The sequence below is a fragment of the Balaenoptera acutorostrata genome, chromosome 1, assembly GCF_949987535.1.
Source record: "Balaenoptera acutorostrata chromosome 1, mBalAcu1.1, whole genome shotgun sequence".
NCBI classification, from domain to species: Eukaryota; Metazoa; Chordata; class Mammalia; order Artiodactyla; family Balaenopteridae; genus Balaenoptera; species Balaenoptera acutorostrata.
In genome coordinates, this window is record NC_080064.1 from 56,890,100 (window position 1) to 56,913,670 (window position 23,571).

General features: G+C 34.6%; 1 protein-coding gene across 6 annotated transcripts in view; it reads left to right on the plus strand.

The window, feature by feature from the left end:
• Window positions 1-23,571, plus strand: part of LEPR (leptin receptor) — a 102,441-nt gene that overhangs the window by 52,080 nt on the left and 26,790 nt on the right. For all 6 annotated transcript variants that reach the window (XM_057530602.1, XM_057530609.1, XM_057530598.1 and 3 more), the window contains 9 exons: window positions 3,146-3,354; window positions 7,280-7,425; window positions 9,231-9,375; window positions 14,562-14,852; window positions 15,012-15,129; window positions 17,637-17,836; window positions 20,028-20,176; window positions 21,205-21,364; window positions 21,482-21,564. In XM_057530602.1, coding sequence (XP_057386585.1) covers window positions 3,146-3,354; window positions 7,280-7,425; window positions 9,231-9,375; window positions 14,562-14,852; window positions 15,012-15,129; window positions 17,637-17,836; window positions 20,028-20,176; window positions 21,205-21,364; window positions 21,482-21,564 — 1,501 coding nt within the window. The remainder of the gene's footprint in view (window positions 1-3,145; window positions 3,355-7,279; window positions 7,426-9,230; window positions 9,376-14,561; window positions 14,853-15,011; window positions 15,130-17,636; window positions 17,837-20,027; window positions 20,177-21,204; window positions 21,365-21,481; window positions 21,565-23,571) is intronic.

Consider the following 23,571-nt stretch of genomic DNA (forward strand, 5'->3'; position numbering starts at 1 on the left):
GGCTGTGTATGGAAAGGTTAGGGTCCGTTTCTCTCATGTTGTGTTTATATCTGAATACTCATGTATAGGCTACCTAGCACAGTTTCTAAAGCAACAGTTTCTCGACATTGAATTTTTAGTTAGTATATTTATCTCTTACAGCTTTTTCCTCCAAAAGGACTGAGGTCTTTTCTGAAGGCAGTGATCATGCCTAAATATTAATACTCTCTCCCTGTCCCCAGGTTCTTTAAAAAGCATGCAGTGGCTTGGATACGAGGCAGCAGGTGTTTATGGACAGAATGGGGGTAGCTCAAGCAAGACAGGGAATATGAGGCATGGATACCCCCCCGCCCCTGCCATGAACTTCCACCCTAAAGTCTTCTCATTTATACCAAGGCTTAGACTCTCCATGGGATGAGACAGATTAAAAAAACAAACATGAAAAAATCAGAAATAACAACTCTCTGTGTCTTGGTTGCATGCTGTTATTCTCTATGCCTTGAGTTGGGTAACCCTATAAGATAATTACAGTTATTTTTTAAAGTTAACCCATTCATTTGTAGGTTTACAGTGGCAGGCAAAGTATTGCTTAAAAACTTTTCCCTAGATTTCCTTTTGTTTGTAAACAGCTTTTTTTTTTTTTAATTTAATTTATTTATTTATGGCTGTGTTGGGTCTAAATTTCTGTGCGAGGGCTTTCTCTAGTTGTGGCAAGTGGGGGCCACTCTTCATCGCGGTGCGCAGGCCTTTCACTGTCGTGGCCTCTCGTTGCGGAGCACAGGCTCCAGAAGCGCAGGCTCAGTAGTTGTGGCTCACGGGCCTAGTTGCTCCTCGGCATGTGGGATCTTCCCAGACCAGGGCTCGAACCTGTGTCTCCTGCGTTGGCAGACAGATTCTCAACCACTGCGCCACCAGGGAAGCCCTAAACAGCTTTTTTGACATATAAGAATATAAAATAAACTGTACATATTTAGTGTAAACTTGATAAGTTCTGATATATGAAACCACTCATAAAATCTTCACCATAATAAAGAAAATGAATCTATCGTCAATCACAAAATTTCTTCTTGCCCCTTTGTAATCCCACCCTCTACTCCTACCTGTGGTACCCTACCACCAGCCCCACCTCCCATCCCCCACTGCCCAGGCAATGACTGATCTGCCCCTTTCTGTAACCACAGGTTTCTTTGCATTTTCTAGAATTTTATATAAATGCATTCCTACAGAACTTTTGTCTTGCTTTCACAAGGCGTGATTATTTTGAGATTCATTAATGCTGTGTGAATCTACTGGCAGTCCATTCCTTTTCATTGCTGAGTAGCATTCCATTATATGAATATACCACAGTTTGTTTATCTGCTCACCTATTGATAGATAAATGAGTTGTTTACAGGTTTTGGCTCTTACAAAGAAAGCTGCTACAGTTCTCTGTACTTGTTTGTGTACAGATCTCTGTAAAGATAATATGCTTTTATTTCTCCTGGATGAATACCTGGGAATGGAATATGTAAATTATATAGTAAGTGTATGTTTAACAGCTTAAGAAATTGCAAAACTGTTTTCCAAAGTTGTATCATTTTACATTCCTACCAGCAGTGTATTAGAGTTCCAGTTCCTGCATACCTCTTCAGTATGTGATACGATGAATCTTTTCAATTTTGACCATTCTAATATGTGGATAGTAGTATTTCATTGGGGTTTTAATTTGCATTTCCTGAATAACTAGTGATTTGAGGCTTCTTTTCACATGCTTCTTTTCATTCTATGTATTCTGTGGAGAAGTGACTATTGACATTTTGGCCTATTTTTAATTGGATTTTTTAATATTATTATTGAGTTATGAAAGTTCTTTATATCTTCTGGATTCAAGTCCTTTATTAGAGAGATGACTGGCAAATGTATTCTCTCAGTCTATGGCTTGTCTTTTATTATTTTTTTATCTTTCACAGTGTCTTTTGAAGAACAGAAGTTTTCAATCTTGACAGAAGTCCAATTATCAATTTGTTCTTTTTCTTTTTTAACATCGTTATTGGAGTATAATTGCTTTACAGTGGTGTGTTAGTTTCTACTTTATAACAATATCAATTTGTTCTTTTATGGATCATGCTTTTGTGTTGCATCTAAGAAATTCTTATCTAAACCAAGGCCACAAAAAATTTTTCCCATATTCTCTTCTAAAAGATTCATAGCTTTAGATTTGACATTTGGATTGATGATCCATTTTGAATTAATTTTTAGATCTGGTGGGAGGTGTGGATTAAAGTTACTTTTTGGGGTGGGGAGCATGTAGATATCCCACTGTTCCAGCACAATTTATTGGAAAGATTACTTTTTCTCCACAGAACTGCTTGTACCTTTGTAGAAAATTGATTGTACATATAGGTGTTGGTCTCTCTTCTGTTCCATTAATCTATTTTTCTATCTTTACACTCATACACCATTGGCTGATTATCATAGCTTATTAGCTGTAACTTCTTGTTTTATTACTTTAGTGGTGGCTTTAGGATTTAGAATATAGGTCTTTGACTTATTATAGTCAAACTGATATTATACCTCTAGCTGCTATTACACCACTTTGTGTATAGTAGAAGAACATTACAACTGTGTACTTACAGATCTCCCCCTTCCCCAAGTTTGGTACTAATGTCATACATTTTACTTCTACCTATGTTATAAACCCAACACTACATGGTTATTATTTTTGCTTTAATCAGTCAGTAAATATCTACCCTTTTAGTTAAATTTCATTTCTTTGTGTGGAACCAGACTTCTATCTACTATCATTTTCTTTTTGCCTGAAGGACTTCCTTTAGCATTTTTTATAATGCAGGTTTAGATAATGAGTTATTTCCATTTTGGCGTGTCTGAGAAAGGCTTTATTGCATGTTTATTTTGAAAGATATTTTTACTGCATATAGGGTTTAGGATCACAATTTTTCTTTCCTTTCAGTACTTCACTGTCTTCTTGTTTATTTTATTTCTGACGGCTAACCTGCTTTAAACCTTGTCTTTGTATCCTTGTTGTAATGTATCTTTTTTCCCCAGATGCTCTTTAAGCTGAGTGTGCAGAATAGCTGCCCTCAGTTTGGATATTGTGTCCTACATTTTAAATATATCCAGTGCTTTCACATCTGTGTTAATATTTAGCTCTTCTTTTTCCATATAGGCTTGAAGTATTAGAAGAGTCACCCCTGCTCCCCCAGAAAAGCAATTTTCAGATTGTTCAGTGCAACTGCAGTGTTCATGAATGTTGTGAATGTCACGTGCCGGTGCCAACAGTCAAAATCAATTACACCCTTCTTATGTATTTGAAAATCACATCTGGTGGAGTAATTTTTCACTCACCTCCAATGTCAGTCCAGCCCATTAATGTTGGTAAGTTGTGCATAAAAAAGGTAATGAATATCAACATCAGTCCTACAAACAGGTTGAAGATTGCTTACAAAATTTTTCACTAGCTTATCTTACTTTGACCAACACTCTAAAGATGGTAAGTGTAGTTCTAGGGAGTATTAAAAGCTGCTTCTGGAATGATTTAACAGCAGTATAGATATCTCTGCAATTGTAACTTAAATTCTTTTTGAAAACAGTTTGATTTCTTTAAATCCTGGATCCGTCTAATGGATATTTATTGCTTGGTTATTACTTTTTCACATCTCAGATAGCTATTTCTGAAAATAATTGAAAGCTTGTTTTTACCTGAATTTATGCCTTCAATAAACATTTCTTAGAGGCTCATGGGTGTCAGCCACTGACCTAGGAGCTGGGGAAACAATGGTGAATGCCTCACAGAACAGGGGCAGACAGTAGTGGGCAGAGAGAAACAGGAAAAACGTAAACAAATAATTTGCAGTACAAATCTGACCTTAAGAAAAACTCAAATAATAGGCAAAGGCCCATATTTTCAGTGCAAAGATTCCCCAAATTTATTTGATCAACTGGAATGTATAATTACATATATTCCGTGTATTCAGTTATTCAGTGTGAATAATATAGGCGAATGTTAACAAACTATTTAATTTATTAACTCAGTTTTGTATGTGTATGTTAAATTATATATTACATATGATACATAATTTAACAGTGTTACTATTTTACATTTACATTTCCTGAAATGATTGTATACAAACTCTTTATATGCATCTCTGCATCATTGTTTTTGACATCACTAGAGCCACTTTTCCAAGTATCTGACACACTTTCCCACACAGCTTTACCTTCACTTCTATCTAAGTTACTGAGGACATAGCACTTTTTGAATCTGCAAATGACATCATATTTAACATTAGGACTTTTAAATAACTTGTCCTCTAGGGATATATTTGTGATCTCCACAACGTAATTACAATGATATCCAAGGAATTCAGTCATGACGTTATACCACAGGGAAAAATACAAAATCTATAAAGTATCATCATTTTCTCTTTTTAAAACCAGTTCTATCAGGTGATTTTTAGAAATATTTAGAGCCAGCATTGAATTAAATTGTTTTTAAAAGTAAAGTAGTTAAGAGAAGTTGCTGCGATAGACTTTATAAGAACCTTAAAAATGATTTTGTCTTATTTTGGATAATTTTGGGGAAAAAATCTTTCCTTGTATTGGGGTATATGTGATAATATCTAAAAAAGTGCTATGAAAGAAATAAGAGAAGTTGTGTGATGGAGAATGTCAGGTGTAGGGGCTATTATTTCAGTTATAGATGTCCTCTTTTAGGAGATAGCATTTAAGCTGAAAGAAAAAGAGACAGCCATGCAAAAACAAAAGGTGCTCCAAGCAGGAAGAATAGCACTCACAAAATTCCTGGGATGGAATGAGCTTGGAAGTTGGAAGAACCAAATACAAGACTCTTTTGCTTGGAGTGAATGAAGTAGGAAAATATTTAGAGATGTTGGTTAGAGAGTCATCTGGGTCCAGGTCATACCATAAACCAGGGTTACAACTTTTGGATTTTATTCTAATTGCAATGGAGGCTTTTGAACCAGGAGAGTGATATGATCAAGGGTTTGTGTGTGCGTGCATGTGTGCGTGTGTAAGCATGCATATGTTTAAAATTTATGCTGCATGTGAAGAAGGAAATTGATGAGGAAGGAAGGAAGGATAGTTGCAAGAGTGGAAGCAGAGGAATCAGATAGGAAGCTGTTGGAATTGTCCCGTTGGCTTAGGGTTGTTGCAGTGGAGAAGTAAAGAACTGATCAGGCTTGGGATCTATTTAGGAGATGGTGCTGACTGAATGTTCTAGTGGATTGGGTATGGAGTGTGAAGGACAGAGAAGAATCAAGGATAATAGTTAGGCTTGGACCTGGGTGGTACCAGAATAGTGGTACCAGATGCTGAGATGGGGATATTAGAGAGGATTAGGTGTGTGACATATTATGTTTGAGATGCTTATTAGAAACCGAAGAGATGTTGAGTACGTAGTTGGATATATGAGCCTGGAGTTCAGGGGAGATATATATTTGGGAGTCTCTAGCATACAGATGTTTATGGGATTGTATGAGATCACGTATTTAGAGTTCAGTGAGGGAAAGACTGAGGGGTGATCAGAGAGAAAAGAGGAGTAAAGGAGTGTGGTGGCCTGGAAGCCAAGTGAAAAAAGTATTTCAGCTACTCACGGAACAAACAGTAGGAATGCTGCTGAGAGATGGAGTAAAATGAATCAGACAGTTGACATTGGATTTGGCAAAGGGTAGTGACCTTGGTAAGAGTAGTTTCAGTGGACTAGTGAGAAGGAAGACCTGATCAGAATAGGTTGCTCAGGAAAATGGGATGCGAAGTGGAGAAAGTGAGTATGCCAGCTCTTTGGAGGAATTTTCCTCTGAAAGAAGCAGGTAGATGGGGTCTGGGACTGAGTACATAGGGGGTCCAGGGAAAGATTTATTTTTAGATTTCTAATATGAAGACATATATGTATGCAAATAGGAAATGTAAAATAGTTTATAATTTTATGATTTCACTTCTGTTTGGTGTCTTTGTTTTCTGTCTTATTGGTCACGAGAACTCAGTGAATTTCACCTGCTGTTTCTGGACTTTAGAGTTTAGATATCCCTGCTTTAAAGTAACTAAAATTTGTAATATGCCACAGAAAGTAAAAACTTCATTAATTTTAACTCAAGGAAAAGAAAAGAAACTATGACTAAATTCATGAAAATATGGAATGTGTAAAGAATGTGCCATTTTATTTCTTGAAAATAAAAGTCAGTAAATATTTCAATGTAATGGTGATTTCTGTGTTCATGAGTAATTACTGTTAATCACAAAAATCTTGAAAGCATAGAGATGCACAAAGAAGAAAAATTATTTTATTCATTTATTATCTACTATTTTGGCATTTATTTCTATTTTAATATGTATTTACAAATATCCTTTAATTTGTAAATTTTAATAAATCAGGAATCCAAGTATAGATGTTGTTTAATAAACTTTTAAAACTAACAGTGTTAAACATTTTCAATATTCTTCTCTAATATGATTTTTAAAGGCTGTATAGATTTAGCTTAAAGGGATGAATCATTATTTATTCAATCAATCCTTTATTGTAAGATGTTTGTGTTGTTTCTACAAATGATTTAAAGATTATGTTCTATGTTTAAAGCCACACACACACAAATCTCCATGTATGAATATACACAAATGCATAGGTGTACATAGAAACACATATACACGTGAACTCAGAAATTATAAACTGAGTTAAATACCCCATTAGGATAAGAAACTCCATCCCCATTTCTGGTGACAAGCCAGGGCCTGCTAATGCTGTGTTTACTGCATGTAAACTGTGCATGGTTTGGGCTATTTGAATGGGTATATCTGGATTTGTTGTATTTTAAAAGTAATAAATATACTGAATTTTGCATGCATATTTACATGAATTTGCATGAATATGTGCATTGACTTTTGCATGCAAAATTTATATGCATTTTCCAAATAGTGCTCTGTAATATACTTTTTCCCCTTGTCATTTGCTAAAACAGTGGGTTTTGTCAGGGGAGGCTTCAAATAAGCATGGCAAAAGCTAGGTTAAATAAAGTAAGGCAGGCTTTTTTACAGCAGGAATTCACATTTATCAAAATAACATCATTTACTGATTTATAGTTTTTACCATGTAGGGAGAAGGAAATGAAGATACATGGATTGCTATAGTAAGGTACAGGAGTAGAACCAATATTTTGGTTCTGTAAGTAGCCTTTGAATAAAGGCACTTTAGTTGAAAGAATAGGATATGCTAAAAACTCATTTTGACTTCACTTTATGATTATCATGAAAATTACATGACTTAAAAGTGTTCTTTTTTTTTCTTAAGTGAAGCCTGATCCACCATTAGGTTTGTGTATGAAAATCACAGATACTGGTAATTTAAAGATTTCTTGGTCCAGCCCAACATTGGTACCATTTCAACTTCAATATCAAGTGAAATATTCAGAGAATTCTACAAAAAATATGAGAAAAGTAAGTATATCTTAGTAAATAAAATGAAAAGTTGAGAAGCAATTAAGGAAAGGTGAGACCCCCTCCAAATCCCATACAGAACACCTCTGCATACCAAATGTGCATATTGCTTCTGGAGCAGAATCAGTCATAATTTAATATCATACCACTGGCATTCATTCGAGAGCAGCATAAGAAATGAGCATATATACAGCATGTCTGCATCTTCCATAAAATGATTTTAGAAAAATTGTTTGATGTTACTCAATATCTCTTACATGTAAATCCATGTTATATTTTGAGGAGCATGACAAATTCCTCCCAGAATTTACTGCGAGGAAAAGTTCCTTTTCCAAATGTTTATGTATATTAGATCAATTCTCTCTCTCTCTCTCTCTCTTCTTCTCACCCTCCCTCTCCCTCTCCTCCCTCTCCCTCTCATTAACACCACACACCCCCCCCCACACACACACCACACACACACACATGCACAACTAATGGCTACAAGAAGTCCAGATACAGAATTATTGAATTCATAATTATAATATTTTCACCTAAAGACCTTCTCTGGTTTCTGATTTTACACGTCATCCTTATTTTTTCTTATTGCTCAATGTATTTGTTTACATGCAGTACAAACATGTGTAGTGTGTCAAATCCTTTTTTCGTTCTTTCAGTAAGTATTGAGCGCCTTCTAGGTGCCAAGAACTCAGGATCCATTGTGTAGTAGAACAGGATGAGGGGAGCTTGGGAATGCTAGTGGGAGAGGGTGGGTTGAAATGTTAAATGGAGGTAGGGGAAGCTCTCCTTGAGAAGGTGATATTTGAGCAGGGATTTGAAGGAAGTGGTGATGTAGATATAGAATTGGAGTCTAAATAGGGAAAATAGCAATTCAGAGGCTCTAAGCTGTATGAGAAGCTGGAGGCCAGGGTGGTGAGTGAGGGCAATAGTATTAGTGGATCATCAAGGAGGGGGAGGAGAGGAGGAGGTCATAAAGAGCCTTGTGGGCCATGCAGAGACTTTGGCACTTTAATTTGTGAAACTAATTGTTATCTAATTTAGAGGTAAAAACCTGTCTTTTTAGATCTGGGCTAATTTTTTAAGACTTTATATTCATAAAGAACAGAATGGGAATCCGGTGTCATGTATGGAAAAAGCAGTTGCGGCTTCTCTGGGCTTTAGCTTTCTCATCTGTAAAATGGAGATAATAGGATTTGAACTACAGGTGATCTGAAATTGTTTAATGCATTTCTGATGCTTTTCGCCATTTTTAGTCTGTGGTGCCCCACAGTCTAATGAGCCAGGGAGTTCAGTATCTTTGGAGTACATCATTGGTTGTTTCATGCAGTTAAGTCTCTTAGATATTTTGATTCACTATAGCTGATCATCAGCCTTGGGTCCTTAAAATTATTCATGCCCTCCTTCTGTGACACTTTGCTCTAGGAATGTTTATAGTTCTCTGTCCACCCCTGTGCATCATCTTCTACCGTGTGTGTTACAGATGTCAGCAGAGGCTTGAAGCTTCCCACTGACTTTAGCTGTATCTCTCAAATTTTCAAAGGTCAATATTCATTATCATTCAGTTAAATGCTGATTATCATTGTGATTTTTTTCCTTGGACTTACAGGCTATTTAAAATTTTATTGACTATTGTCAGTCAAACATTTGTTATTGGGTTATTGATCTCTTTTAAATTCCACTGTGGCCAGCTAAGTACTCTGTAAGATTTTAATTCTTTAAGATTAGTTGAGACCTGCTTGTGATCAGTTTTGGTAAAGGTTTCACACCGACCTGATGCTCTGATGTTTTCAAATAATATTTAACAGGCTGATGAGATTGTCTCAGCTACATCTCTGCTAGTAGACAGTGTGCTTCCTGGGTCTTCATATGAGGTTCAGGTGAGGAGCAAGAGACTGGATGGCCCAGGAATCTGGAGTGACTGGAGCACCCCCCTTACCTTTACCACACAAGGTAGGTTTTATAAGAGTCACTTCTACTGACAGGGGAATATGGTTCCTGAATTTGCCTTTGGCATATTATAATGCATCTTAAATTTTGTGGCAGTAAACCTAAAGGAGGAACACCATATTAACTGTGAATTTAAATTTTGAACAATTTAAATTTTTAACCTGTTAATGAAAACTTGTGTGAGAGCTCCCACATTTATGTGCATCCATAGCAGTATCTTGCTGAATTACTCTTTCTGACCCAAAAGATAGAGTTAATATAATAGTTTCAAATTTACAAATTCAGAACACTACTTGTATTGACAGCTCCTGAATTTACACTTGAAAATCAGATATATTTATTTGGCATAGATTTTTAAGTATTAAAATTTTATTTGAGTATTACATATTATATAATTAAGCAATTCTTTTCACTCCAGGTGCTTGCTTTTCAGAGTTTTTACTTTCAATTTTCATATTTTTAAAGGTATCTTTAACATCAGAAAAACTGCAATTTATTCACAGCTTCCTCGTGGAGTTGAGGTGCAATATTTTACATAGAGGTCCAGGAGTCTAATGGTGCTAGCCCTGGCACAAACCAGGGTGTGACTATAGGAAGACAGTTCATGGTCCTTTGACTAGTTGTCTGATCTGTCAAATGTGCAAAAATTATTCCTACTCAAACTCATTCAGGTTGATTATGGATATGTGTAGATAGCAAGGACCATGTAAAACACTCAGCAGATATTCAACACATTTAACTAAATAGGTTTATTTATTGATTACTTACTATTTAAAAAGCACTGATTGTTAAAAAGTAAGTAGCAGTAGTGGTTTAGGAGCCCTGACTTCGGAGTCTGACTGAAGTTTATTACCACTTATTTGGAAAGTTTCTTAACCTCTCTATACCTCAATTTCCTCATCTGTAAAATAAGGACTTTTCATGTGGATAGTTCATAATGCACATAAAGTGCTTACTGCAGTGCTGACCCTTAGTAAGCACTCATGAAATAGTAGATCATAGCTTGTAAATATCATAGCTTGTAAGCTGACAAGCTCAATATTCAAAATCTCAAAGTCTAATGAAGGTGAGAGATTGACATGATATGTAACTAATTGCTTAGCACAAGTAAGATTGTGAGAAGAGCTAAAATAAGTGCTAAGCACCAGGAGGAATTAATTCTCATTGGAAAAGTCAGGAACCTTGAGTGAACAGACTTAGAAGACAGGAATTTCTCATCTCTCTTCCTCAAATAATAATTATGGAGTATCACGATGTGAGTAATACGATGCTGAAAATTCAACTTTTGTTCTATGTCCAGTTATGTATCATTGATTAATAGGTCTTAATGACCAGCTGTGAAATACGTAGAGAGGAATGAATTAACAACATCAAATTTCAGTGAATGGCCCATGGAGGTTTTTATACAGTGGGATGCGGTGAATGGGTGGTAGGAGAGGGTAGTTTGACAAAGGAAGTAGAGGCAACAGTCCCTGCTCCACTCTGAGTGGCTTGTGGCTTGTACTTTATTTAACTGTCTGGTGAAATGTTTCTCTTCCACAAGAAAATGGCTTCATTCTTTGCTGTTTTACTTCTTATTAGATCTGAGAACCTAGCCTCTCTGAAGAAAAGGGAAATTCTAAAAGAATCATCATTGTTTTTAAAGTTTGCTGATATTCAAGTTATATATTTATACCTTCCTAGAATAATGATTCTTAGCAATAGTATGTATTCAGTTGGATGAAGATGAAAATTTGATCCAGAATAATATAATAGCTACTTGTGCTACACTTATATGAGATTTTGTTTTGGATTGTTCAACTTAGGTTTTTAGACCTTTGGATGGACATATTTTTAGTTCTGTTTTGCTTTATGCAAAGCCCTTTTGTACTTCTATTACTTTCCTAGTTCATGTCAATATCTGTAGCATTAAATTTGCTTGGTTTCTTAATATTTTGTATCATATTTTTATGCTTTCATATATAATATAATCAGATTTATTAATATATATTTTAAAGCACATACATACACATGTATATGCCCTTCCATAGGCAAATATTTAGTGTTTTGAGTACACGAAGGTAATAAAGGTATGTTTTGTTGAAAAGAAGCTTTGCCAATTTATTTGCTTGTGCAATATCCAACAATATTACCATTAACCGTTAGCCTTTTACTTATTCAACACAGGTGTGTCCCTCTAGTGACTGTAGACATCCCAAACAGAAAAACCTGAAAATAAGTGAGAAATAAATCCAGACAGTGAGCAAACGGCTGCCCCAAAGGGCAGAATTTGTTGATTTAGCAATGAGTGTAAAGTTAAGCTTACTAATTTAACAAACTTGGTTAGCTCCTATGTCAGTAACTGGTACCATGTGATTATTAAGGGAAAGACAGAAACTTGCCAAATAGAAAGTAGACTAGGACACCAAGAGTGGGGAGAAAAGCTTATACACTTTAGTATCTCCCAAGCATATTTCTCTATCACAGTATTGTCTACCGTAATGATGTAATGTGTATTGAATCACAAATAAAAGAAGTAGATTGATAATTCCTTATTGAATAATAATAATAATATTGACAATTATAGGGTGCCTCCTGTGTTTAGGCACTGTTCTAAGTGCTTTGCACATACTATCATTTTATCCTTTCAACAACCCTGTGAGATAGGTACGGTTTGTTTCATAGACAAAGAAATTGAGAGTTAGATAGGGTTAAATAACTTGTAAAAGTTAATGCAGTTAGAAAGTAGCCTAATTCCAAAGCTCATGTTTGTAACCACTAGTAAAACAATTAAGTGCATAAATGTATAATTATGCAAGATTTCTGGTGGCACTAAAAATTGATTCTCAAAGCTAGTAAGCAGTAAGCCTAATTACATAGAGCATTTTAGTGGAACACCTCGTTTCCTTCATGATTCCTGGTAAATGAGGTTTTAGTGCTGCTTAGGTTTTTTAGGTTTAGGTTTGCTGAGTTACGTTGGCTGCAATGTCTGCCCTTCACAGTGCTGACCACACTTGAGGTTTATTCCCTGAAAGGTGTGCAACAGCAAAGTATGTCTCCAAACTTGGGGACTTCCTGTTCTTGTGTAAAGGGATTTGAATCCTTCTCCCTTAAGTCTAGTTACCTAATATTATTAGATTCACCTCCATTGTTCACTGATAGGTGCTGTAACGGCATCCACCAAACAGAAACGTTCTGTAAGATTGAGGTGTTAATTTGTTTAGAATGAATTAGCACACCCACCTTTTCATTTCCAAACACTTTGGGTTTGTTTTTTTAAAAAAAAAACAGAGGTTACTTGATGTATTACTGCAGACAGAATGCTAATTTTCAGTACCTTTGTAACTACTACTTTTTATTCATTAATATATTAAAGGTGAACCTACCAAGTGCACAGTTAATGGAGCATTGACTATTCCTAGTCAAGGAATTCTTATGGATTCTTTTATTTATTTTTAAATGGGGGTATGAATCCCTTTATTTTCTAATTCTGTAGGTCTTATCTCTCTTTTTAAAAAAATTTGTTTTTTTGGCCATCCGCCATGTGGGACCTTAGTTCCCCAACCAGGGATGGAACCCGCGCCCCCTGCTTTGGAAGCGTGGAGTCTTAACCACTGGACCGCCAGGGAAGTCGCATCTTATGGATTCTTTTAAAATGAATTGGATAGGTTCTTTCTCTGTAGCTGTTGGGAGATCTTGGGCTTTTAGAGGAGAACTCAGGACCTTCCCAGAACTTATAAAGTACAAGAATATTGCAATCTACATACTAAAAACAACTTTAGAATTGCTGAATTCTTGTAGTACCTTTATTAACTGCATTCTTGTTGCTGTGAAAGAAGAGGAGAAACAGATATTAGATAATTTCTACACTTCCTGTGCAGCTCTTATACCAGATTAAAGAAAATATTTTTTCCTTAAAGAAAGATAGGTAATCTGCTCCAAGAATTTTTAAAAAAAGCTATTTTCTGGAGCTATGATAACACATTTTAAAATGACTTATCTAAAATGTTTTGATCCATGATTTATGTTCTTTTGAGTAATTCACTAATATTTATCAATAGAATTTCCTTTTTAAATAAAATTTATTAATGTAGATTCTGTAAAGGTATTGATACTTGGTCATGAGAAGAAAATCATTATTGTTTCCTTATTTTACAATAAATAAATAAATTTTTTCCTGTTTATCCTTGACTGTAGACATAAAAGATGCAAATATCTTATATGGATTATAAAAAGGCATTGGAGTTTAGCATGCTATTACTGAAAAGAGAAAAATAATAAAAACTAATCAAGGTTTTTTTGGACTTGTTTTGAGGGTAGTCCAAATATGTATGAACACAGATATTCATATTCTATCAGCAGAAAATAACTTACATTAAATTGTACAACTGAAATACCCTGTTTTTGTAATATACTATGGCAGAAATAATTTCATCCTATGTAAACATTCATTTATTTTTATTGTTTCTAATAAAACATAGAGACAAACTATGTTTCCAACAATAGGAGACTGAAAGAGTAGTATGGAATAGTGTATAGGCATTAAAAATAATATTTTAGAAAAATACTGATTCCCCTTGTCCTCAACCACAGGGTACTGGCACTAAATAACTTAAAATGATACTACAGAACAGTATTCACAGTTTTGCCTGCTTTGTTTACTGGTGCATCATTGATTTTACATTTCCTAACAAGTTTTCTTATTTAAAGCTTATTTCTCTACCTGCTTACTTGAAATTTTCATGTATCCAAACGAGACAGTGGCTATCACCATTTATTCTTCAGGATTTTGTTTTGTAGGGATTTGACTTAAGAACTTGCGCTAAGGTTCACTGATTCTGAAAGCAGAGTCGGATGGAAGACATACCATTGTGGAATTAGACTACATTTCATTTTCATTGATTTTCTGCCTATCAGTTAGCAAGTGACAATTACTCTCTAAAACATATTTTATAATGCATAAGTCTCTGTGTTTAGAAAATATTGAGGACATTTATGGAGGCTCAAGCCACTTGGGAATGGGAATGCTTGGGGCTCTTACTAACTGTACATGAACAGGCAGCTACAGTTCTGCAGTCTCTCAGCACACTCATTTTATTTTGGGCGGTATAATCCTGAATGCCTTGTGAATCTTTTTTTACATGGTATCAATTGCTTACGTGATGTTTTCTGTCTTCATCTAACATCCTACCTTTTTTCCCCCATTACAGATGTCATATACTTTCCACCTAAAATTCTGACAACTGTTGGGTCTAACGTTTCTTTTCACTGCATCTATAAAAATGAAAACAAGATAGTTTCCTCAAAAAAGATTGTTTGGTGGATGAATTTAGCTGAGAAAATTCCCCAAAGCCAGTATGATGTTGTGGGTGACCATGTTAGCAAAGTTACTTTTCCTAATTTGAATGCAACCAAACCCCGAGGAAAGTTCACCTATGATGCAGTGTACTGCTGCAATGAGCATGAGTGCCACCATCGCTATGCTGAGTTATATGTGATTGGTAAGAATCCCGGGATTTTCTTCATTTTATTCCATGAGATACATTTTTATTATGGACTCTATCTTAGAGTCCCATTGAAGATATTAAGGAAATTTTATTTTCATTAAAAATGTTTTGGTGTTTTTGCTTCATAGTAATATTTTAATGTGTTTTAAATAGATGTCAATATCAATATATCATGTGAAACTGATGGGTACTTAACTAAAATGACTTGCAGATGGTCACCCAGTGCAATCCAATCACTTGTGGGAAGCACTTTGCAGTTGAGGTATCATAGGTATGTATATTTTTGCTGTTTTATTTTTCTGTGGATATGGTGAGATAAACATCTCCTGTAAAATATCACCATAGCAGTAGTCTTGTAGATTTATTCCCGAAAGAGGAAGGTAGAATATTGTTAATTAGGAAATTTTTAGAGGGTTAAATAAATTGGTGATTCTTGAAAAAATTCACACACAAAAAGATTGCAATTTGTTTTTGCTTCAGATTATTTTTTTCTGATGATCAGTTAATTCTCCACAGTTGCATTTTAGTTAATAAATGAAATACAAAAAATTAATGTCTATACATTTTAATTTGACTTGGAGAATTGGCTAGAGGAGAATATCAAGGAATATAGAAGCCTCGTATCATTTGCTGAAGATTAATGTTTTAGAAAAAAGTTGGAGGTAGTGGTACAGATATTGTAAGAGATAATATGAATGGTCTTTAGAAATAAGTAAGATTATTATTATTTTTTAATTGAAGTATAGTTGATTTACAGTGTTGTGTTAGTTTCAGGTGTACAGCAAAGTGATTCAGTTTTATATATATATATATGTATCTATTCTTTTTTCAGATTCTTTTCATTATAGGTTATTATAAGATACTGAATATAATTCTCTGTGCTATATAGTAAATCCTTGTTGTTTATCTATTTTATATATAATACTGTGTATCTGTTAATCCCAAACTCCTAAATTATCCCTCCCTCCCCGCCCTTTCCCCTTTGGTAACCATAACTTTGTTTACTTAATAAGGATTAAACAATTCTAGTAAAGAGTAATTTGCATGGCTTTTTTTTTTTTTTACCGTTCTCTGATTTGAAAAGAATTCAAGTCATCGTCTTCCTATAGTATTCTTCTCTCTACAAAGACCTTTATCTAAAATAATAACACTCTTGATTAGGACAATTTTTATAACATTCTTTAGTAGTTTCCAAGTGTGTGTACTACTCTTAAACACCCCGTCTCAGTTTGTACTGGAACTTTCAATTTGTATAGCTTGTGCTCATTTATTCTTAAAATCTAAAATTTCTGCTTGAAAAACAAATCCATTTCCTCAAATACTGTGTTCTGATTCTTATTCCTAATGCTACCAGTCTATTCTTAAGTAATATTAGAAAAAACTGAGGCAATTTCTTTGTTTCTCACGTGGGAATAATAGCTGTCTTTATCTTACCTGATATGAGAACTTTAAAATCAATAGAATATTCATGGCATACCATTTTACTTTTGTAATCTGTCTTTACTTTCTTTCCATGGCATTTTCACATTAAAAATGGTGTTTGTGGACAACTATTCCATAAGCATTTGGACTCATCTTCCTAACATTTATAGAAGAACCATGAAACTAGCTGAATATACGTGTTCAAGTTTTTTTAACCTAAGGCCTCAATTTCCTTGCCTGTAAAATGGAATGAATAATAGGACTTGCAGGGTTTCTGTGAGAATTAATGACATTTGATTTAATTATAATTAAGTGATATGATTTCTGCTGGTAAACATTCAATAAATGGTTATATCTGTCGTGACGATAATGATGCTAACCTTTGGATTCCAAATGGACTATTACTGTGCTTCTGTACAAGGTCATGGTTCTTATTTTTTATGCACAGATGACTCTTCATCCCTCTTTCTCATTTAACCCCCCCCACCACGCTGATTCACACACACACACACACACACACACACACACACAAACAGTTGTAATTTTGAGGAAATAGGAAGAAAAAGGTGTCACCAAAAATGGAAAATGAGAGACAGAAAAATATAGATTTTTCATTTTCTTGTAACCTCCTTACTCCCATTCTTATGGAAACAGTAACTGCTACTTTAGCCACTTAAATACCATATTTAAAGCAAATAATGGCAGAAAGGCTATTGCAAAGAAGAGGAGAAATGCTTTGTATTCTCTGAGGTGGAGTGTTGATTGGGATGTAGTGATAAAAAAATATTTTCTTAATTTTCTTCTCTGAGAAAATAAGTGATATACCTGACTATATGATCCATATAGAAGTCAATAATTGACATTATTTTAATTATATTGCTTTGAACTAGAAAAGATTAGGACAATGTCAATTAAGCTACAATTTACTATCATGTTTTCAATTTGTTTTGTGGAATTTAAAGTGCAAGGAATTTATCTTCCTTTCCATCTCAGGAATTCCCCATTACCACTTGTGATCTTTATTTTAAAAATTCGATCACTTCGGTATAATATTAGCGTAGCTTCTAAAGTGTTGTAAGTTCTATCTCCAATTGGATCCCCACCTCCTTGTTAGAACATTGTCATTTATTTCATTTGCATACCCACTTAGTGTCTAGTGAAATATTTAAGAAGGGTTATTTTCTATTTCCATGGAAAGATTGTATAGCTGAGAATTCAAAAATGCCTTTCTAATAAGAACAGCTACTTTTAGATGGAGCAAAAACTGTCTATTTTAAACAACAAAGCAGAATTCTCAAATATCTTATTGCTTTCATCAGTGTTGTATATTTATTGATTGTTTTTGTATCTTTTAAGGAGCAGCCTTTACTGTTCTGATGTTCCATCTATACATCCCATATCTGAACCCAAAGATTGCCACTTGCAGAGAGATGGTTTTTACGAATGCCTATTTCAGCCAATCTTCCTATTATCCGGCTATACAATGTGGATTAGAATTAATCACTCCTTGGGTTCACTGGACTCTCCACCAACATGTGTCATTCCTGATTCCGTGGGTATGTCAAAAACTATATGTATGTCTTCATTTTTATTAGCATATTTGGATTCAGGTTGATTCAGGGTAACTGTTGAATTTTCTGATCACACTAGATTAAAAAAATTCTTTTTCCTACTTACAGTGGAATTGAAAAGACAATTAGCCTTAGAAAGTTTTACACTTTTGGCTTTATTTTAAATCAATAATAGGAAGATTTTCAGCATATAATTTGATGAATTATATTGATCACTGGGTATAAATTTAGTAGTAATATTATTCTAAATAATGCACTATTTCATGTTTTTTTCCCAATGTACTTATGAAAACATTTGATGCTTTTAATCTAAAAGTTTAATTTGGATATTCTGATGGGTTTTGTAATCTGAGTAGTCATAGCTCAAGGCTTTAATTTGTAAGGCTGGGTAGGAAGCAGAAGGATTCAAAACAACTCAAATGAAATAAAGAGAAAATAGACAAGGATGATGACATCCATTATAACATTTTAAACATTCTTTTAAAAGGATATTTTGATTTCAAAGGATTAAGAGACGCCTTGGAGATATTGATATATTACTCTAAGTATCACTGTGAAATCTTTGGGAAATGATCCATTTATGATTTTGCAGCAAATGTAGAAGAGTATCTTTTGATGCTATATAATATTTTGTTGGGGAATTGTACCAAAAATTAATATTTGATCCATTGTATTTTCAAATAATTAGTACACATCTGAATTCAAACCTATATTTTGTTAAATATAGCATAAAGTTGTCATAATTAAAAAAATTTTTTCAGTATGAAGTCCCAGTTAATTGATCTGCCCTCTCACTGCCCCTTCCTGTTTAGTTTGGTTCCATTTTAAGTGAGTTTACTGTAAGCAATACTTCTCTGGTACTAAATATCCTAAGATAGCAAGGAACTGTCCTACCTCCCTACCCTACAGACATGCACAGATATACCCTCACATGTATTATATGACAACTGCAACATGGGTTCAGTTCGATATCTGAACAATTTTTGATGTTATTCTTTTCAGTACTAACGTAAGGCATTTAAATTGTGCTTATATTGCCTACTGAGTACTAGAAAACAATGTGAAAATTCAACTTTGGAATCCAAATGCCAGCTCCACTTATTACTAGCTTTGTAAACTTGGGCTAGTCACTTAAGTGCTCCGTGACTATTTTATCACCTATAGAATGTGGAAAGCTCCTTATACCTCCCTAATGTGGGTATTGTGGGGATCACATAAACCATTGTACTTCAAAGCATTCTTCCTATAAACTAGATATTCATGGAATATACACATGTGATAGCCATATGATTCCGTCAAGTGCAATCACAGCTTTAATGTGTTAGGGTCTCTTGAACGCTCATACTTCCTTTCCTGAAGAGGAATTATCTTTTCAAGGATGAAATATATGTCATCTTACTGGTTGGTGAAGAACGTCTTCTTGGCATATGAGGAATTGAATAAGCATGAGATACTGTATAGTAATTAAAAAGTTTAGGTGTTTTGGTCATCAACAGTCTAAAGAAGTATTGTTGATAAAGTCTGTAGCTTCAGAGGTTCACACTGTTGTGCTTGAGCTGTGAGATGTTAGTTCCCAAATACGTTGAGTTTGCATGTTGCCTTTTATTATTTTTTAAAGCCCTTGCTGTTCTGTTCATCTTTGCCTCTATTTCTACCCTTTAAAAAGCTTATTTTCCTCAGATTGTAGAGAACCAAGGCTTTACTCTGCAAGACTTCCTCTGACCTTGACCTAGAAATACCTAACAACAGACAGTAGAAGATTTTGAAACTCACACTTGTGGAAATGAATGTGGTGTATAGTTTTTTGCTTTTAATTAAAGCTCTATGTAGAACAGAGTTTGCTATTGATATTCCTCATGTGATCAGTATGGTATCTTTTGCATGCAGAGCCAATGGTTCCATTTCTAATCGGGTCTTACAATTAATATGCAGAGTGACATGGACGATGCATTGATCTTTTTTCAATCAACCTCTCTATTTTCAAAATAGAGATAATCCCTTTCTTATGTATCACATAAAGTTGTAGGGGATCAAATGAGATAATGAAGGAGAAGGTTTTGAGAAAGAGATGTTACTTTATAAATAGAAGATATGGAAGATTATAACATAATAACATTTTAAAAATATTGTTACTGTTTAAATTACTGTTATATAATACTTTAAAAAAATTTTCTAGTGAAACCACTGCCTCCATCTAGTGTGAAAGCAGAAATTACTGTAAAAATTGGATTATTGAAAATATCTTGGGAGAAGCCAGTCTTTCCAGAGAATAATCTTCAGTTCCAGATTCGCTATGGTTTAAGTGGAAAAGAAGTACAATGGAAGGTACCTTTTACCTGGAAATTTCTTCAGCTTGCCTCACTAAATATTATTTCTTATAACTGTTTAAGAATTTTATTGCATAAGGTTTATTTTATTGGCATAAAAGTACATCCTCCTGTATTCCATAGCTCTTTTTATTAAATAGATTGATCTAATTCTAACCCTTTTAAGAAATGAACTTTCCTGCTATTTATCATTTCCCAAAATGTGTTTTATAGTACATTGATCCCATACAATGTTTCTTGAAGAAAGATCACATGGCTTCATAAAGTTTAAGAAACTCTGAATAACCATATGTCCCTAGTGTAGAATCATGGTATATTACATATTAAAGGTTTGGAGAAGTCCTGAATTTAATAAACATTTGTGACTTTATTTCATCTTATGTTTCTCAAACTCATTTTACCAAGGAATCTTTTTCCCTTTAACAATGTTCTTTAGTACACACATGTTCAATGGGACACATTTTGGAAGAAGCTGCTTTTATCAAACAACCAGAATGACACCCATAGTGGCAAGTGTGCATATGATGCCTTCCTGTGTCAGTTTTCTGATGGCAGCCTGCAAAGACCTAGAAATAGCAGGAACCCTAGAATAGAATTAGATCACAGTGAGTTCAGTTGTAATAAATGTGACAGTTTACTTGCTTATTGAGGAGACTGAATATCAGAGATTCTCTACCACGGGCCCTATCTAACCCCTAGGTTAAAATTCTTAAAAGTCTTTGTGTATAGAGGATTAGTGGATAGAGATTAGTAATAGGGTAAAAGAGTGATTGGGAAGTGAGGTTGCAAGTGGGCCAGTCCAAATCTTGTCACGAGATGGAAATAACAAGATGACTAAGGCCATCCTTAACTTGAAGGGGCTCATGATTCAAGCCTAATAAGAGTATTTATAAAGCCAGAAAACACAAAGTCAGTTCTCTCTTAATTTTGGAATAGTGTTAGAGTTTAAAATAAAATGCACTTCAGGGCCCTTTAGCTACATATGTGTTAGTAGTGATCAATCTAATAGTTTGACTTATTTTACAGGTATTTGAGGTGTATGATGCAAAATTAAAATCTGCCAGTTTCCTGGTGCCAGACCTGTGTGCCGTCTATGCTGTCCAGGTGCGCTGTAAGAGGCTAGATGGACTGGGATATTGGAGTAATTGGAGTACTCCAGCCTACACAGTTGTCACGGATATAAAAGGTTTGCAAAGATTTTGTGAACGTGTCTTAAAAATGCATAAGTATGTGCTTCCAATGTGACTGAAAAGTAATCCTTCCAAGAACACATGTACAACTTGGGCTCCTTGTTATTTTGCAGTTCCTATCAGAGGACCTGAATTTTGGAGAATAATTAATGAAGACAACACTAAAAAAGAGAGAAACGTCACTTTGCTTTGGAAGGTATTCCTGATTTTTATGTTATTCTTAAATTTTACTTCTATACTCTTGAAAGATTTGCTTCATTGTAAAAAAGACTTCATTGTAAAAAGACTTACTTAATAATTCTATCATTTTTAGTCTCTGCAATCCCAAGTTTATTTCAATTTGGAGAAGTGATTACAGAGAGCCAAGATGTAGAATAGAGGGAGCACTGGCCTGGAGTTTGGAGACTTTAATTCTATTCTTGGCTTAACATAGTATAGTTAATCAGTGCTATTTTGACAAAGTCACTTAGACCCTTCAGCCTCAGTTTCCTCATCTGTGTCAACATAAGATTGGACTAGATGATATCTAGTGTTCCTTCAAGTCCAAAAATTCCATTTGTATTTAATTCTAAACAGAGTAAACGTGGCCTTCCCTACATATCTCAAGGGCATTTAGATTATTCTTTTTGTATGATGGCAAGTACACAACGGATATTTCCAAAAACAATGAGTGTACAGCTTAGAAATTTTCAAAGCGTTCTCTCCCCCAAATGAATTGATTTCTATCCCAAGTGAATGTATTTTTTTTGGTCCGAATTTTAGGGAGACACAAACATTCAGTCCATAGCAAACATCATTTGTCATTAGGGAAATACATATTAGAACAGCAATGAGATACCACTACACACATTAGAATGGTTAAAATCCAAAAAAACTGACAATAAATTGCTGGCTAGCATGCAAAGCAACAGGAACTTTTATTCTTTGCTGGTGGGAATGGAAAATGGTACAGCCACTTTGGAATATAGTTCGGTAGCTTCTTACAAAAAACTTTGGTACTTTCATACAATGGAATATTATTCAGTGATAAAAAGAAACTGCTATAACGCCACAAAAAGATATGGATGACTCTTAAATGAATGTTGTTAAGTGCTAGAAGTCTGCCTAAAGGGCTACATTATGATTCCATTTATAGGACATTCAAGAAAAGGCATAACTATAGAGATGGCAAAAAGATCAATGGTTTCCAGGGGTTTGGTTGATGGGGAGAGGTTTGAATGGGTGAAGAACAGGGGATTTTTTATGATGGTGAAACTATTCTGTATAATATTGTCCTGGTGAGTACATAGCATTATGCATTTGCCAAAACTCATAAAACCTTACACCACAAAGAAAAAACCTTAGTGTATACAAATTAAAGATAAATCGTTAGGAGGTTGGAGAATCCCAGGATGGAATCCAGACTGCAATAAGAGAAACTAACTGTATTACAAGTGTATGGAACAGTCTTACTGAAGGAGTTGGGAGAAAAAGGTTCAGGCCTAGGTAACCTTGTTAATGACTAGATTCTTAAGACTAAAGGCAAAAGAAACTGTACATAACCACTGTGTTCTAGTTGGTAAAGTCATTTCTCTCACGAGGTATGGGTTAACAATTCTTTTATCATTAGATATGCAAACTGGAATTGAACAATTAAGCATTGGATGATGGATGGTAGGAAGGACACAGGTTTCTCACTGTTGAATTGGTTACAGACAAGCAAGGAGAAGATCGGAATGATCCATGTGGTAATGGATTAGGATTGGAGACATCAGTATGAACTCATATTTAGCTTAATATGGATACAGATGGATTCATTTAGAAATTTTCATAGATATGTGTGTATGCAGATGTAGTATACACAGATGTATTTCCTTGATCTGTAAGCTGAGAAATCCATATTCTGGTAGTAAGGAGCATTCCCAGATTTGTTTCTAATACTATTCTCCAATAAAAGGAACTAGGGCTCTGTGAAAAAATGCTTGGTTATAGGGCTGGGGCAGGAAATAACACAAGATGAGCCTAGAGCAGCTTGTAGGACTAGAAAGTAAGGACTTTATCATCAATTTTACTTGATGGTTACGAAAGTAAATATTTGTATATGAAAACTGACATAGATTTTTTTAAAAAACAAAATGCAAAATTTGCATGATTTTTCAGACATTTATTTCTTGCAGTGGCTGCTAAAATCTTACTCACCACCTACCCAGGTTCTTCCATGCCC